At 46.9% G+C, this 18,009-nt stretch overlaps 1 protein-coding gene across 4 annotated transcripts in view; it reads right to left on the minus strand.

The window, feature by feature from the left end:
• The window catches only part of LOC119453182 (retinoic acid-induced protein 1), a 56,811-nt gene that overhangs the window by 26,203 nt on the left and 12,599 nt on the right, over positions 1 to 18,009 (minus strand). For 2 of the 4 annotated variants that reach the window (XM_037715201.2, XM_037715200.2), the window contains exons 2-3: positions 1,762 to 1,860; positions 472 to 524 (exon numbers count right to left, since the gene is read on the minus strand). In XM_037715201.2, coding sequence (XP_037571129.1) covers positions 472 to 524; positions 1,762 to 1,786 — 78 coding nt within the window. In that variant the 5' untranslated portion in view covers positions 1,787 to 1,860. Of the gene's footprint in view, positions 1 to 471; positions 525 to 1,761; positions 1,861 to 8,003; positions 8,237 to 15,000; positions 15,023 to 18,009 lie in introns of those variants that run through there. The other 2 variants (XM_049667615.1, XM_037715199.2) reach the window with 2 other exon arrangements.

Genomic DNA, 18,009 nt, shown 5'->3' on the forward strand with positions numbered 1-18,009 from the left:
CTGTGTACTGATGTGCCATAATGGTGAAATAAAGCAAATCACAACAATCTCAAAAAACAGGTACTCACGGCAGTCTTTCAATTATTAATCTGAGAAAGACCGCTAATCTGACAAACACACGCCAGTCAGAAGGTTGAACTGGCAACATATGCAAAGGCAAGTTTTTGCTGGCCGAAAAGTGGGCAGGCCACTAGCTACCCATCAGCAAAGGTACAGAATGAACTAATGCAATTGTTACACTTTCTGAAGCAAGTTTTGCTAAACATATTGCCGAGCCCAGTTCTTCACTGGTAATCACAGAATGTAACACCATTGCACACAAAGAGCTCCTCGCGGCTGTCCCACCCAGCTTAATTAAGGCTTTGTTGCAGCCCAACGTTATTGAAATGTATAGCTACAGATAAACCTATCGGGTCTGTGAAACTTATCTTAGAGAAAAACAGACATAAAAGAAAAAGTTACTTCACTTACCCCACGACCTTCATAGGGGTGTTCTGCAAAGTTCATGCTCTGTCCAACACAACCTGAAAGAACAACACATAACACATCGTAATAGGAACACACTGTTGCATGCAGAATGCACTAGGCAGCAGTAGGAGTAGGTTTTGTTTTAGAAGAAAGTTTTAGAACATACATGTGAAATGCAGAAATCATCTCATAAGGCAACAGCTGTACCATTAGACTAACATTTCTTGCATTTAAAGGAGAGAGTAATATTACCGGGACTTTTGGATGCAGACCTTTTAATTTATACTCTCTTTTCATTAAAACTCAATGATATCAGAATGCTACAAATGTAATTTTTTAAACATCTAAGCGTGACGTGTAAACATTCATAGCGTTTATTTCTTTAAACAAGGATGCTGCAATTCAGCGAACAGCACAAATTCCAACAGCTAACGCAGAAAAAAATCATGTACAGCCACCCAAATCTCTAACTAGTGTGCGTGAGCGGCGACTTGCTGTGCGCCAGCACCTTAAATTAGGGACAAACTAACAGATGACTATACTATCTTCACGAGCTTTGCTAGCATGAGTTAACCTCGACAGTTTCAAAAGTTCATTCCATTCTAACACACTGGAAAGCAAGAAAAAAAAAATGCAGTTACATAAGCTAGCTAAAAATTAGGCTGGCTATACGCTGCACATCTAAAGATCATTTTGTCAGTAAGACTTTAGCGAATCTGATGTAAACAGAGTACTTTAAGTAAAATAACATTTAAATGTAAAATTAAAATGTTGTGGCACATGCAACGCACTTGCTGGGATTTACGTTAAGCAAAGCTTTCTTGAATTGTTTTAATCAAATGCTATGCAAAGAGGTGCACATGAGGCGCACGGTTGTATTTACTTTCCAACTCATGTAACTCAAGTACGGTTACTTTAGCTTCTACAGCATTGCACTACATGCATAAAACGAAGCCAACACTTTTGATTACAGAGTCACAGGGATTGGAGCAGTTTTGATTACATAATCTCCGGAATCGGGAATTTCATTATATCATGTAGAGGATCGGCTTAGCTTACAATCACGTTGTCTCCTGGATTGGCCCAGCTTTAATTACACCACCTTCCAGTTTGGCTTTGCCAACTATCACGCTGTCTCCGATATCGGAGTCAGTTTATTCGTCGAGACACCGAGCACCAACCAGCCACGCCAAACCCCCGAGGACACAGAAAAGGAAATCTTTGCATTAAAAAAAACAAAAAAAAAACAAGTTAGAATGAAGTCTACGGTGCTAAAATCGGAGCCTTACTCACCCGGGTAGGCGGCTGGATCAGCCATGCCCCTCCAGGGAACCTGGGGGGAGCTGGCGTACTGGGCCCCTACGCCGTCCACGCCGCCCCTCTCCGCGCGTCCTGCAGGCAGAACAAGCTCGGGCTCATCAAGAGAGTCCATAGCGAGGGTGTAGCATCAAAAGCAACAATGCGAACAAGACAAGAGACACAGACTAGCAGAGCCATTGACAAAGGCAGTTGGCTGGCTTACATGGCCCTTCACACTCTTAGCCAGCATGGAACACTAAGTCGAACACCAAGTCTAACACCAAGTTGAACACCAAGTTGAACACCAAGTTGAACACCAAGTCGAACACCTTATAGAATGTAATGCGCAATAAGTATGCAATACTGAGAATCAATGGGTGTTCTCATTTCTGCAACACGCTGAAATAAAAATAAAAAAGGAAAGAGAGAGAAGGAAGAAACAGCCCCAGACCTGCGCCAAGTGTTAATACTCAATGCTGAAGAAAAAAAAAAAAAAAAGAGAGAAACAGCTGTTCAACCACTATCCTACCTCAGACTCCCTTTCAAGGTGATAAAGGCTCAGACTTTATGAAAAAAAAAAAAAAAAATCAGTTTATACCTTATTCTTTCAAAACTATGTGCCTTCGTATGCAAACAGTTTATTGGTTTGAAATCTTCCAATTGGTCCCAGTGAGTTTTTTGATGGGGCCTTTGGTGTACCTAAAACAAGTACAGTTAGTTTACTGTATGGCCATCTCCTCAGTGGGTTAGAGTCTCAATTTTTTTGTAGTAATCTTGTAAAACAAAAAGAACATGTTCGAGCCAAAAACAATACAATATATTATCTGGCAGCTGGCTATAAGAGTAGCACAATCATAGTGATGAATAGTTAAAGCTACAATGGGTCTTTTTACATAACACAATGCGTATTGCAGGTGCAGCGTAATATCAACACAAATTCAAGAAACACAGTTACAAGTTTAGATTCACTAATTGTTTTTTTTGTAATCTTGTCAATACTGCTAATACACTGATTTCATTGCACAAGTATCTGATGAGTTTTATTTACTTCTGCTTCCATGGTTATGACTCCTAACCAATGGAGTGTAAATAAAATCAAACTAAGTTTACTTTTCCTTGAAATACAAGGTTGCAAAAGGCTGCATTAAGCCGTATCCAGGCTAGGCAATTACACCAATAATGGGCAGTGAGCATGAAAACATGCTGGTGGTCAAACATAAAAGATTTACCACAAACTCACACAAAATACAAAATGCCATACGTATAATTTACCACAAAATACACATCATTGTGTAGCACATATCAAATCTTTTATTCAATCTCAGACAGGACTGGGATATTTCTTGTTTATGCGAACTTGTGAGCACCTATGCACTTAAATAATTTTCACCTCCTGAGGCAGTCGTAAGTATTCTGCACATAATCTACATGTCATCAAGGTGATCTATGTATTTCCAAAATATGAACCTTCACTGCAGACGCAAATCTAATGTGCAGATTTGCACATCAACACTTCAAATCTTGTTCGCCCCTGAATGATGCTTTGATGCCAACACAGCAGAAGGAATGCTCTTCACTTTGTGAATTTTAAAAGCAACAAAGGAGAAAACTTTTATTTGTTGCGCTACTACATCAACAAAATGTGCGAGGTTAAAAATAAACATAAAAGAAAAAAAAGAACAGCTAAACTAGATTGTTTGCCTGTTTCTGGCATTTTGATGACTTTGCAATTAGTGGTTTCTAAACACGAATTTCCATGACCAAGAGGGGTCAAGGTGAAAACTTACTTTCTCTTATCCTGACCTTTACCAGAGCAGCAAAGTTCACTAATTCCTGATAAATTCCAGATTTTCAATGGTGGCAGGTGCACTGCTGTAAAGTGACCAGGCATCCCAATTAAGGTAGGACTCGTCCCGCTTTTGTCGCCATGATCCTGCTCTCCCACAGTTAACGTGGGGGATGGCGCCATGTTCTGTCCCCGCTCTTGCTTATCCGCACTTTCAAATTGTCCCGAAATGGCCCCCCTACCCTGTTGTTCCCAATGAGCCGTACCAAATCAGCGCCACCTTCAAAAACACTCTAGATGCAGGCGGCGCAATGAAACACTACCGAAAGTGAGGCAGCAGCATCTGTGAACATATGACGGTTTTGGAAAGCGAGCAATCCCTCAGGCAATTGGTCAGAATGGCGCTTTTGCTTACAAAAGCGTAATTCTAATCAATAATGCTAGGGCAAGCAAATGCTTCGCTTTCAGAACCGTGATAAGACCGCCCCCTTCCTAGAATGCACGGCCACTTATGGCTCGTATGTGTTCTCGATCCTAGCTACAATGAACTTCTCAATGCATTGGCTAACGAGCCATAGCCAAGCCAAAGCGCAATGACCGCGTCGTCTACATGCTGTCTGGCTTGCCACGCATGGACGAAGGAAAAGTTAGGAGAGAGCATCGTGGAACAGGATTCAAGCCAAAATGTATCGGCCCAACACGTGACCATCACATCAGAGCACGTCGCAGTTGTTGGCGCTCCTCTCTCTGCAGGCAGAGCCATCACAGGTCAGCCAAACGAGTGCTCATTGATTAAAAACTACTGGGAACCAAACATTGTCAGCCAATACATTGGATCTTATAGGACACATGTTGGGCCGGTACTGCGGCGAAAAAAGTGAGAAAGGCTTCTCGGAGAGGTTGCTTGCCAAGTTTTATTGTGTGGCCCGTAATGCTCCTTTCCTAGTTTATTTCTTTTCCCCATGGTGTCACGCATGCGATGCTTGAAGCATGTGAAATAATGCTTAAACCGAAGAGCAAGTTTGCTGAACAGCTTTGAAAAAAAGTTTCCATTCCCTTAAACAAGAACTGGCTCCTGTCTCCGACCTCCCACTCTTGCAGGAGAACGCCTGTAAGTGTGCCTGCAATATTCTATTTGCTAAATAAATTCAACAGATGCAGAAACCAGAGGACACTGACTGTAATGCTATTGACAGGGCTGGGACCAGAAAAGGAATGTGCATGAGAAGTTAAACTTGTACCTTTATCTTCCTTTCTGCTGACCATTTCATTAGGATGTGTGCTTATAAATATTTCGCCAAATCTTCCTAAAGAAGCAGTTGTTCGTGAACTGTGTGTGCCTCATTCTGACGTTCTTGTATTGGTTTCGTGAAAAACAGCGCATTTGTAAGAAATAATTTAACGTGTCCAAATGCATTCCACTACTATCCTCGTACAATATTCAGCACCATTTCAGCATGTATTTCAAATGCTTGCAATCACAAAAAACTATACGGCGTAAGCTGTTCCTTGCAAGGTATTGTCATGTGGGTTGTGATAGGGCTATCAAGATGCCACGAGCAGCTTTTCGTGTTGCATTCATTCTAATTTGCATACCCCTGAAGACAGGAATACATTTTATTTAAATAGGGCAGGACGAAATGGAACAGTACATCAACTACTACCGCCGAAGTGTTACTGTCTCCGCTTCACTGGCCTATGGCCACATTTGTCTTGGCAAAAGTGAAGCTTGACCCCGAGAGGCAGTGCAATTTCCAAGCTTGACCCTTCATAGAAATGTGACATGCGAACACAGCCTTCATCTTCATAGCAGCTCACTCATACCAGTGCCAGTAATTAATGGGTGTGTCAGAAATTTACAGCATGGTTCACTCTTAGCAACACCTAACTGGTAATAAGGGCAATATAACTGAATTTCCGGCTATGTCACAGAGAAGTGAGCGAAATGATGCATTAGGCAAACATCCATGCTTGAAAAATAACATGCAGGCATTCATCGCATACTTCAGCTGTAAATGATGGCAGAATACTAGTTTAATGTTCCTTTTAAGGCAGGGCCATACTGTATAACTAGGACAAGTATCGCTTGATGTCCGGTGTCCTGTGCATTTCGCATTCCTTGTCTTGTCCACTCAGAACAGTTCACATGCTTTTTCCATTCCACTAATGAACCTCCCAAGCTTCTATAAATAAATAAATGTAATTTCGCCCTTCTAACATTACGCAGCTATGTACTGCAGATACAAGCATAAGGCCATGACAAAACTAACCTGTGCAAGAGATTACTAACACGTCGAGGTGCACTTGTTGTCCTCGGCAAGGAGCTGAACGACCAGCAAAGACCTCTATACCTGTATTCCCATCCCACCAACTGTGTGCAATGCGGTGAAAGCTATCTATCGTTCTGCTGATCGGGCTAGTTGGATTCACGGTTACGAAAATTCAGTGCGAACGCAAAGGGCAATGAAAGCACATGACACGAGCACTGTACAATGTTCGTGTTGTGCATTCCTTTCTTTGTGATTGCTTGTCGCAACCAATCAAAAGTAAGAGCCAGCTTCGCGTTTCATGTAAGGTGGCAAGATTTGCTCATTGCCATGCATGCTGTTAATCTTTCAGGGACCCCTCAGCATCAACTGGAGGGAGGGGAATCAGCACCCGACAATGACAAAGCTCTCCTCCTGGTTCTTTTCTGGCAAGGTGACACTGTAGCTTTCATTGCACCACCTGGAGTTGGTAAGACGGGAGCACAGAGCCTCCAAAGTGTATTAAGATCAGTGCTAGGTCGAGTTGCGTGGTTACGTGGTCACATCCCGTCCTTACGTGTGGATGTGGACGCGCATTCAAAGGCATTAAAGGCACACATTTTCATTGCTTCATCCTAGTGGAAAAACATTTAAAATCGTTTTTTTTTTTTTTCATTTATATCAGTCCTCCCCCTCTTCCGAGCTCAACGAGCCATCAAATTCGGATCAACCTGGGCGTGTGTGAGAACGAAAATGGGAGAGGGGCGGGTGGTAAGTACCGCAGAGCAACACGACGGGGAGGTGGCCCCCCCTCTTTTCAAAATCGATCATCAGACATAGCACGCGCCTCATATATCCCGGAACAATTGGTCATCGCGCTTTTACGACCCCCCCACCCCTTCACTGCTCCGCGTAGGAAGACACCTGCATAACATTCCCGATCGCGTCGTCATCAGGAGACGCCCGCCCACCATCGTGTACAGAAACTATCGGTACCCTCTTCAGAATTCTCGAGGGCGACCTGCTGGTGATCTGATCGGGGACAAAAGGGGGGGCTTCGAAGCTACGACGCGATCGCCGGGCGCCAGGCGACTACGGATCCTTATCTCGAACAGGCGGGTCGCCCGCCACGTCTTTTCTCAAGAGTGAGGGCCCCGCAGGGATACGCCGTCCCGGGGAAGGGAGTCAAAGGGTGGGTAGAAAGGGGAGGGTACTAATTAAATCTCCACGCGCATACACACAGACACGTACGCACGCACACGAGCCCGTGTGAGCGGCGGCCTAAGACGTCGACGACTGCGGAAGCCCGGCTCGCCGGGGCAAAAAAGCCTCGGCTCGCTGCCGGCAAGCTGCCGTTTCCAAGGAAACTGGGTTCCCTGGGCTGACAGCGGCGCGAACGCCGGCAGCATTCTCTCGCCCCCCTCACCACCCCCCCTCCCCCTCCTTCCTTTCACCCGCTTGTGCCGCCCGCTACGTAGCACCAGCCCGCCCGCACGCCCCAAACAGCTCACGCGACCTCTTTCTCCTCCAGTTTCCAATCGATCTGAGCCGTAGGGCCGTAGTACGAGAACACCCTTCGCCCCCACGCCTCCCACCGTTCCTTCCGGCCACAGTCCGTACGCACAGACGAACACCAGCACCGCGGAAGCCTCCTCCTCCGCTGCAGACACGAAGCAGTCAGAGCGCGCACACGCACAAACGCCAGCTGTGTGTGCGTGCTCGTTACGAGCCGAAAAGTGCCATCCGAACCAACAACAAATGCAGCGCGCGACTGCCGCAGCCTAGCTTAGCTGCTGCCTCGGATTGCTGGGCCTAACCAGAGCAGACGGCGATAAAATGTGGTACCCCCTTACTACACTACACCGCCGCTAGCAGACGACGAGTGCACCGCTGAACTTTCGACGACACCAAAAAGCGCCTCCGGCGAAAAAAAAAAAAAAAAAGACAGCCCGCGAAACAGGCCACACAACGGACGCGCGTGCTTCGCAACACTGCAAACTGAAACCTCACAAGTAGCGAGCGCGCACGTACACACGCGCACTTCCACAGCTAGCGGCGGCGGCCGCTCGACATCAATGTTTGTTTACATGGCGGATCGGGAACGAGCAGACGACAGCCAGCTGCTGCTTTTCTGCTCGCTTGGGTACGCGATTGAGGGGATTATAATGAAGAAAATGTATTACACCGCTACGCAGCACACTCACCGCACCACGCCAACATGGCCGAGAAATCCAGCCGTGCACACACGCGCTCACTGGGCTCGCCCTTAGCGCTGCCGCCGTTTCGTGGTGGGGTCCCTCGAATGCCGGCGCCGCCGCTTCTGTGTCCGCCGCAGCGAACCCATCGCACGACGCAAAGAGAGAGAAGCCTCGCGTCCGAGCGAGCCGACAGGACACGCAAATGCTGCCTGCCTCGCGACCGGAAAGCCAGCGGACGGCGGGAGAGCGGGAGGCGCCGGACCCAGAAAGCCGTCGTTTTTACTTTCCCGCGCTTTTTCCCTCCCCCCCCACCCTCCCCGTCTCTCCATCGCTTCGCGCCGTTTCGAACCTTCGCCCCCTCCCTCACCCCCTCTTCGCTTCATTCCCCCCACTCTTTCATCCCTCCATACTTCACTCGGGCTTCACTGCGAGCTCGGCCCCGATAGATAGATAAATAGCCGGCGCGGCGCAGAGCTCCACGCCGCCAGAAAACGCGCAGCGGGAGACTCGGTCTCCTCCGCTGCTTCCTCGGTGTGTGTGTGTGTGTGCGCACGCCGCCCTAGACTTGGCTTCTCCAGGCTGGGGAAGCGATAGAGACAGCCAGGCACGCTGCCTTCTGCTCCTCCAAACAGAGAGCAGACGACAAGACGACGACGAATGCTTTTAAAGAGGGAGAGAAAGGCCGCCATTCCGTTCCTTCGCTTCTCTTTCACACACACACATGTACAACACACTCGCCTCCTAACACATATACACATACACGCGCATGGAGAGATGATTGACAGGCGCGCGCCCCTCGCTTTTCGATCGTCGCCCCGCCCGCGCCTTCCTTCATTCCTTCTGGAGTTCTGATGCGCCGGATTTCGTTTCCGTCGCTGGCGCCATCTGTGAACGAGCGCGTTCGCGACTCATGGCGCTAACTCCAAGCGTCGGCTGTGCGGCTTCTAATATCTCGAGAAAAAGACGGCAAGAAATACAACCCCGGAATTCCAAAGTACGCCGCAGGCGCTATCACCTACTAGCGGCGAAGGACGTTCAACCTAACGCTAACGCATTAGCATGCATTACGATATTGAAGCAGCCTCGAAGGTTAATGCGTAAACGCGGCGGCGATGAATTAAGCGTAGCGCCGTGCGAAGGAACTAAAATGTAACGCGCGCGCGATGGTGTGCTCTCTAAGAATGCCAACTAAAAAAGGAAACTCGCACAGCTTATGTGATGCAAAAAAAAAAAAAAAAAAAAGAACGCAAAATGAAGGCACGCGCGAACGAGGTTTGGGAAGCGTAGGCATTCGCTGCGCGAAACCGGCCATATCGGGAAGCCTACTAACTGCGCTCCAAGAGAAGGCCACTTATCAGATGAAACACACAAACGGTGGGCACGAAGCCAGCGGCGTTTGCGGAGGAGACCATGCCAAGGATAAAACGCGCGCATACACCCCTCCTTACTGCCCAGCATATGTAAGCGCACGAATGACACGTACGTACGATCGCGTTTCCTCGCTCGAAAAAAAAAAAACAAAAAGCAAGATCGTCAAAGGAATCCTTCCTTAAGGCCATGTCTGCTATGCTGCTAGCGGTCGAACGCGCCAACACGGGTAATTCTCATGATAGATACCACACGCTTAGAAGTGATGGAACAGGGAAATCGTCATATTTCACCTTCTTGGTATAAGCATTCAGCAGACCCGGTGGACTGTACAGTCACCGTCCCACTTAACACGCCTTAACCTCGTAACTACCGATGGCGAGATCATCACAACGAGTGTCCTTTAGTACTGATGAAGAGTTAATTCGTCCTAGATATCTGACAATATTAGCGCAAACATTTAGAAAGAAATGTCGCAAAATATGCAGGTCCTGAAAAAAATTCCGCACTTCAAAATTTTTTTCTTCGATATTTGTCACGGCAGTTAAGGGGTTCAAGGGACACTACAGAGAAACAATAAGTCAGTTTAGACTGGCAATGTTCTGTGGAAACGCCATTTTCGTTTAATTTCGCGATAATCGACTGATTATTCGAATAGGAAATCAACGTCAAAGTTCCATCTTGTGCATTTCGCGCCGAAACTACAACGCCGGTAAGTCAGTGTGACGTCACGAATTTGAAACATTTGTTTTTCTTATCTAGGCCGCGTTGACGGCTCAAGAAAAAATTCCCGTAACTTGCCATGATGAATCCGTTTTTTTTTTTTAGAACACAACGTAACGCATTTTACCGATAAACGATTAAATAGACTCCAGCAGACGCGGCCAAAATCCATGACGTCACGGCGACCTGGTGCGTGAACTTCAAGACGGCGGCGCTATCAGTCAAAAATTTTTTTTCGTCTTTCTCGCCTACCAAGCATCTTCTCGCGATAAGTTTTTTCTTTTTTGTTAATGCGGAAGGAATAATACAGAAGAAATCCTTTTTTCCCCAGTTTATTCTACTTATCCAGCAGATGGTACTAGTGGCTTCCGATTGGGCTGCAGTTGAATGCGTTAGCTTAACGCGACTTTACTCCAAATCTCTCGATGTTTGATCCTCAGAGCCCGTGTTTCGCTACAGATAACGCGTCTTCATTGTTTCGGGTTATAAGAACGACGGCGGCTTTACACACTCAAGCAAGCAAACAAAAACACAGTCGGGGGCCTCCTCCTCTCCCGCGCTGCCCAGTACGCGAGGGAGAGTGAAAAGATAAAAAAAAAATTTGGAAGACGCTTAAGCTTCGCCTTTATGGGTGGAACGAGCATTCAAAGATCGCTGAATGCTTGTCAGGCTTCCAGGCAACTGCAGCTTTATTTTATCTCCACCTTCACCTCTGCGCGCCGCTGCCGAGGAGGCGAGCGCCATCTGGATGGTGTTTTTGCAAGTAACATTCCCGGGCGCGTCGGTGTTGGTATGGTAAAAATGCTGGAAAATGGGTTTGTGCCTTTGAGTTTCCCCGTAAGAGAATTGTGTTTTCTCGTAGATTCAATTTACTATTCGACGCTATCATGTCTGTAGGTTGTGGTTAATTAACCCATTATTGCCCATTTTTGCAACACCTAGTTCCGCACCCTGCCGTTGGCGAGGATCCTAATGCAGCGTTAAAAGTTGTCCTTACTGTTGTCGCTTGAGGGTTTTTCATTGCACCAAGTTACTATCTTAGCCGCGTGGGAGCCAAAAGTCGTCGTTTCTGCAGTTTCCAAAATGGCGGCACCCACGTCGTCCGCAAGCTCCTCAAACACGATATTGTAAACTTTTTTTTTTATGAGCCGTTAAGTGAAACTGCGCTGCTTTTTTCACTTTATGTATGTAGAGGACACTGTGGAAACTAGTCTAGAACGTAAAAGTTTGCTTTGCGCTTGTTCAATATTGTACATTACTGCCGAGTGTTGCATATATGCAACACTCCATAATTAATTCACAGCCTATAAATTCGAATTTTTTTATTGAATATTCGTCCTCCCAGTCACTCTAAGAACACGAGGAAGAGATATCTTAAAATTTGGAATAGTATTTCACATACTGGGAATTAATGGGTACTTTACACGACTTTTCTGGCGGATTTTAGTTTGAGAAATTGCCAACTTTTGTTCACTAACGCCTTGCGCCACGCGGAGGGCGTACGCGGTCGGGGTGTTTCGCGATGATTTTTCTCCGCCAAGCCCACGCACGATTTTCTGCGACACGGGAACCTTAACGCTGTCGCGTTAAAAACAAAGGGGGGGGGGGGGGGGGGCGCTTTAATAACGAGCGGAGATGAACATGACGGAGGATGAGGGCCGGCAGCGGAAAGGGCGTGGGGGCGAGGCGCGCGCTCGCTCTACACACCACTCTATCCATTCCTCGTAGCGCGCTCGCACGCACATGGGAGGGTTGGCGGAAGGAGGGGGGGGGGGAAGACCCCGAGAGCCGAACGCTGTTCTCCGATGACGCGGATCGATGCAGCTTTGCTTGTAGCGCGAGGACTCTTTTGTTAACGCCGGCCGGGACAGAAAAGACGACGACGACGACACTCGTACGGCAGAGAGAGAGAGAGATGAGAGGGAGGGAGTGAGGGAAAAGAAAAAAAAAAGAGTCGACGACGCCACGCAGGCAGTACGAGCGTACCGCGCTGTCAGTGGGGGGGGGGGGGGAATAACCGTCGCTACATAACCCTAAAAACCTATAGATGCAATAGATGCAACGACGTAAAAAAGAGAGACGAGAACATGAACACGAATAAAATGGAGACCGCGAGGGACTAAATACGCCCCACGGAAGGCAAATGTAGCGAGAGAGAGAGAGAGAGCGGGAAAGCTGTTCGCTGCTTATCCGCTGCCTATCACCAGTCGCTGTTTTTTTTTTTTTTTTTCGAATATAATTTTTTCCTGAGCCCCACGAGTTGGCGCTATGCCGGCCATACGTCAACGCGGTCCCTTCTTGTCCGCGGTGGTGGCAACGTATCCACAGTCATCTCTCTCTTATATATATATATATATATATATATATATATATATATAATGAGCGAGAACAACGGGAACTGAAAAGCACGATTTTTGTTTATGTGTATCTAAAATTTGAGGTTTCTTTCCTGCTTGCGGACAGAAGCTCTTGCCAAATTCCACTGCAAAAAATAATAATAGTAATAATAATAAATAAAATGGTTTCCTTGCCCTTTCAATCTCTTGTCCTACTAAAATGAAGTGCATTTTCCTTTTTTTCAGTAACGATTTCATGCATCGCCTCAATTAAATCCATCACGGGATCGCTGGAGCGGCCGCTTTCCTGATTTACCTTTGCCCTCACATATACATTAAATTATGGGGGAAATTCTGGAGTTTTACGTGCCGAAACCACGATTTAATTACGAGGCACGCCGTATAGTGGAGGACTCCGGATCAATTTCGACCACCAGGTGGTTTCTTTAACGTGCTCACCAATGCAACGAGACACGGGCGTTCTCCGCATCTCACGTGACCCCATCGAAATGCGGCCGCCGCCGCCGCCGGCATTCGAACCCGACGCCCACGGGCTACCTTTGCCGTAGTAGGAGATATGGGCAAGGTCAGAAGAGGCCCAGTTAGGCGAAAGCCGCACTTCTAACCCTTGATCTAAATTTACTCGACGATCACTTCTACGAGAAATCAAAACGCTTAATTGAATCATCAGCATAAATGCGCAAATTAACTTTTAATTAATTATTTTACGGCACGTATTTCCATCTACGAATTGTAGCTTTAGTGAGTATGCTAGGCATATCGACTTAAAGCGAATTCCCGGAACTACGCCAGTTTCGATTTATTAATTCTCAATGTGTCCGGTGAAATGCATTGGCGTTCCAGATAAGTTTCTGTTTCAATGCATAAAACAGTGTTTTCTTAAAAAAAAAAAAAAAAGAGTGAGTAAAACAACAGCGCATTTTTACAGCAAGTTTGACGGCGCATGTTTCGAAACCGATGACATCCTCAGAATTCTTTTCAAATCGGTATGCCTTGCATACTCACTAGCTACAAATCTAAGATCGAAATATGTGCCGTAAAGTAATCAAATTAAAATGTTAATTGGCGTAATTGTTTTAATTATTCAATTAGGCATTTTGACTTCTCGTCCTTTTGATTTCTTGCCTCATCGAGTAATTTAGCTCAAGGGTTAGAATTGTGCTATTTACCACAGGTAATTAAGAAAATATATAAATGAATGCTGCGCAAGGGGGCACCATTTCTCGAGCGAACGCACGGGCCAGACAACTTCTGCTCAAATAATTTCAAGTCATTCAATAAGAATCGCTTACGCTTACGTAGCCAACACACTAATTTGTTCCGATTTATTATTTGACCAGTCTCACCAGGTTTGCATCTCTTTGAAACAATGCGCGGCGCTGAAGTAATCGCACTTCTCAGGTCCACCTCTCTGCCTTCTTTCAAATACCGTATCTCTCTCTTCTCTCCTTCAGCGAACACACTGTGTCTTGTGGTAACATTGCTGCTGCCGTATTTCATTACTGTCATTGCCATGCATGATGTGCCCCACAAGCTCCGTCAGTTGCCCGGACGTCTAATTTGCGAACGATATTGTACGCATATTCCATTGTATAATAAGCCTAATTTCAATTTTTTTTTTCACCGAACAGACTCCACGCAAGTGTTTCGCATTGTTTTCGAAATGAGAAAGCATTCGATTCGATAATCGGCGGTCATTTTTCTCTAATATTCGTATTCGATTCGGAAATTTCGCTATTCGAACACCACTAACTATCGACTCGCGGCTTAGTAGCCGCGGCTATATAAGGGCGACTTCAACGGCCGTCGAGTCGACAGCGCACCTTTATGAACGGCTGTAATTTTAACCGCATGGCGCGCATTTTACGCACTCGCCTTTAACGATGCTCACCGTTATACGTCTGTCCTTAGTGCACTATGCCTCGCACTCGTTCATTCACATTAAATCTCGGTCATATTCGTGATTCGCTACTATGTCATACAACTGCATTGCCCCCCCTCCCCCCAATGGCTGAAAGAGAGAAAGGGGCGCTGTTTTATGGCAGTTACACAGGTGCACCTAGAATATCGAGGTCATATAAAAAGAGTGAATGTATAACAAGCAATACGTAATAAAATTACCGAGAGAATTCCGCCACCATATAGTACATAGGTTGTTTGCATCCCCGTTAGGCCCTTCGCCAGAGCTCTCCATTCCACCCTCGTAAGTAAGCCGCTTGCGCACTCCACTCGGCAACCTCGCATTCCACTGGGACGCGAACGGTCTGGGGCACACAGGACGTTCGATTAGCAAGCGCCCTCACCCCCACAACCCCCGTACTTACCCCCACCCCCCTTTCTCATTCGCTCAAAGGCGGTAGTAGCGTGGTTGCAGTGCGTCATTAGTGTAAAGCCATGGTAAGCACGCGAACGCACCCGTATCGCATTCAGCTCACTACGAGCGCCGTACACATCAGACGCCGCTGCGTTTTCTGCGCTATATAAGGAAGGAAGGAAGGAACGAAACATTAATGAAAGATGGCACCAGCAAACCAAGGAACATGAAAGTTTCTCACCATACATTACCTACAGGGAAATCTGGCTCTGCGACGCTGTTGTATGCACGGGAATGCCGGGATATGGCGGTTTCGGATTGGCATCGTTCTCGGAAAGGCTCGGATTGGCATCGTTCTCACAATGCTTCATTTTCTAATAAAACAGCACGTCAAAATCAGATCTTGTTAAATCTTTATTATCACATATTAACGTGTTTTATTGAAACATGAGGGCTTCTGCTTGGATGTACAATTATATGAAATGTAAAGTATCGGCGGGCCGCTAAAGTTGGAGGGCAGACGACAAGGTTGCGACAGTTTGTCTTCTGCTCTCACTTCGTTTCAGTATGCGCAGCAGGTGTGTAAACTTCATTGAAAGATGTAATACGGGAGAACGAAAGCCTTTCATGAATGTTTTATTTTAGGAACGTATTAGTTGTGAAGCCATATTCACGTTTAATACCTCTGTCACACGAGGCATTTACTCTTTTACACAAGCGGTCTTTTACCAAGCTGAAAGACTTTTGAATGTAGAGGTGTTGCGCAGCAGACACACGGCGCCGACGATCTCCTTTTAGTGTTTCCTTCTGGACACACAACTGAAAGCGTGGCGCTAGCGTTCGAAACAATATCGGCCAAAAAAACTTATTTATCGCAAATTATTAAGCGAAAACTTATTGTTTACACTTTTTTCAATTAAACTTAACATAAGAAATGTTAATATAAAGATTTATTATAGTAGTTTAAAGAGCGTCATCACGTGACATCCCCAGCCCGTTCGACCTGCTTACGAGAGTACAGAAGAAAACGAGCATTACTGGGTTTACTACACCTTCTGCGAGACATAAAATTATTTTTTATGATGAGCCTAGGCGACAGAAAATTACGCATTCGATTATTTTGTTTAATATATGATAATTGCTCATGCCCACTGGTTTCGAGGCTACTCCTTTTCGACCGTAAAGGAGATCGGCGAACTCCTCTTCCAGAAAAGACCGCTTCTGAAAAAGAGATCGCTCCCTGTCGTGTGTCTGCGGGTGAAACTCTTTTTCGGGAGAAGTCTTTTTGCTCAAAAGACTTTAGAGTGCCCGTGTGACAGGGGTATTAGACGAAGCCTCGTTACAGATGCACTAGCCAACGCAAGTTTCGCACGCCCGTATCCCATCATTCCTATGACGGCACAGCGCCCATTAGGTAACTCCCATAGACGGTGGCGCACATTTTGCAGCGCCGCCGTCGGGGAGACGCGATACTATCGCGGCATCCAACTCGCGTAACCATGCGCTTATTAATTATGCACAAGAATTTGAATGGCATGCTGCACTGTGATGGCAGATTCCACCACCCTGTTTCAAAGGGGCAATCTACTCGTAATCATCGTCGTTAGGAGTTACACGAGAAGTTTTCACAATGAGAAATGTTCATGCCTATAACTGTGTGAAAATAGCACGGGAAACCATCGAGCATGTTTGGTTGGCGTGTAGCAGCAACCATTCAGAGGTGAATGGCTTTGCCCTGCCCTTAGGATTTGATAGGTAGTAGGGGGAAAAAATTAAGTAAATGAACGTGCATGCGGAGAACGGTAAAATGCGGATGGAGGATTGGTGGCGTAGGGGTGTCGGGGAACACAGAGAATAATAATAAAAAAAAAACAACAACAACATTAACTCTTAATGGCAATATGACTCTTAAGATGCGGTGGTTTGTTAATCCGAACGACAGCTATCATGGGCTGAGACTTACGGCAAGTTATCTAAACAGATTACCCGAACCGTCAAGCCGAGTCAGTCCAACACTTCACCCGAAATGAATGCACGTCTGCTTCGTCAACTGGAACTCGTGCGTTTGTCGTCTGCTACAGCAACAACAGACGACGACGGAAAACAAACTTTCGCTCGTGTTTGCAGTCTGCTACAGCAACAACAGACGACGACAGACAACAACAACGAGCTAACAAAGAACTTTCGCTCGTGTTTGTCGTCTGCTACAGCAACAACAGACGACGACAGACAACAACAACGAGGCTAACAAAGAACTTTCGCTCGTGTTTGTCGTCTGCTACAGCAACAACCGACGACGACAGACAACAACAACGAGGTAACAAAGAACTTTCGCTCGTGTTTGTCGTCTGCTACAGCAACAACCGACTACGACAGACAACAACAACGAGGTAACAAATAATTTTCGCTCGTGTTTGTCGTCTGCTACGAACTACACCAACTACGACGACAACGAAACGACAAAGCCCTTCCAAGAACATATTCCGACGAGCATGCGCCCGTCTCCTCCCTGCATCCATGGAGCCTCGTCCTCTAGAGTTCGCGTGCGTTCCGTTAAAAAAAAGAAAAACAGGGCCGCATCTTCGCTGACAATGGACGACGACGACGACGCCCCGAGGTACACGCGCAGCGCTGCACAACCCCCGCCGAACTCCACCGCACTGATTCCGCGCAGTGCGGCTAAAGCTGCGAGCCGCGTCAGCCAACCAGAACAGAACCTGAGGAAAGAGATTCTCCACTTTCCCGATTTCGATCACCCCTTCGCGCGGCGCTGATTGAATGCTAGCTTCGCCGGTTTCATAACGGAGCGGATTAGTAGCGTACATTGGGCGAGCCGAGGGCTCATCTTTGCCCCTTCTCCTCTGGAACACGCAACCGCTAGCAATGCACGGAACTGGTAAGACGGGAGTGCAGTTCGGATCCCGCGACGAGGAGGGGAGGAAGCGGGGGGGGGGGGGGGGCAGCGGGCTCCGAAGGAATTACCGCGCTGGCGCGCACGCCAAAGGGAAATGCAAGCGAACGCCCGTCTTCCCTAGAGCCACTTCTTTCTTTACCATTTTGCCTGTTTCAAACAGAAAATGGGAAAGAAGGTCGCGCAAGGTGCATGCGAGGGAGAAGCCAAACGCACAAGCAACAACAGCTCCTCCTCGTCGAAGACGACGACAACACTCAGGAGCCGGCAGGCACGCCGTTATCGGTGGCCACGTTAGAGAAAGCCGCCATAAGGGGGACGGAAAATGCGATGGACGTA

Source organism: Dermacentor silvarum, chromosome 5, assembly GCF_013339745.2.
Source record: "Dermacentor silvarum isolate Dsil-2018 chromosome 5, BIME_Dsil_1.4, whole genome shotgun sequence".
In the NCBI taxonomy this organism is placed as follows: domain Eukaryota; kingdom Metazoa; phylum Arthropoda; class Arachnida; order Ixodida; family Ixodidae; genus Dermacentor; species Dermacentor silvarum.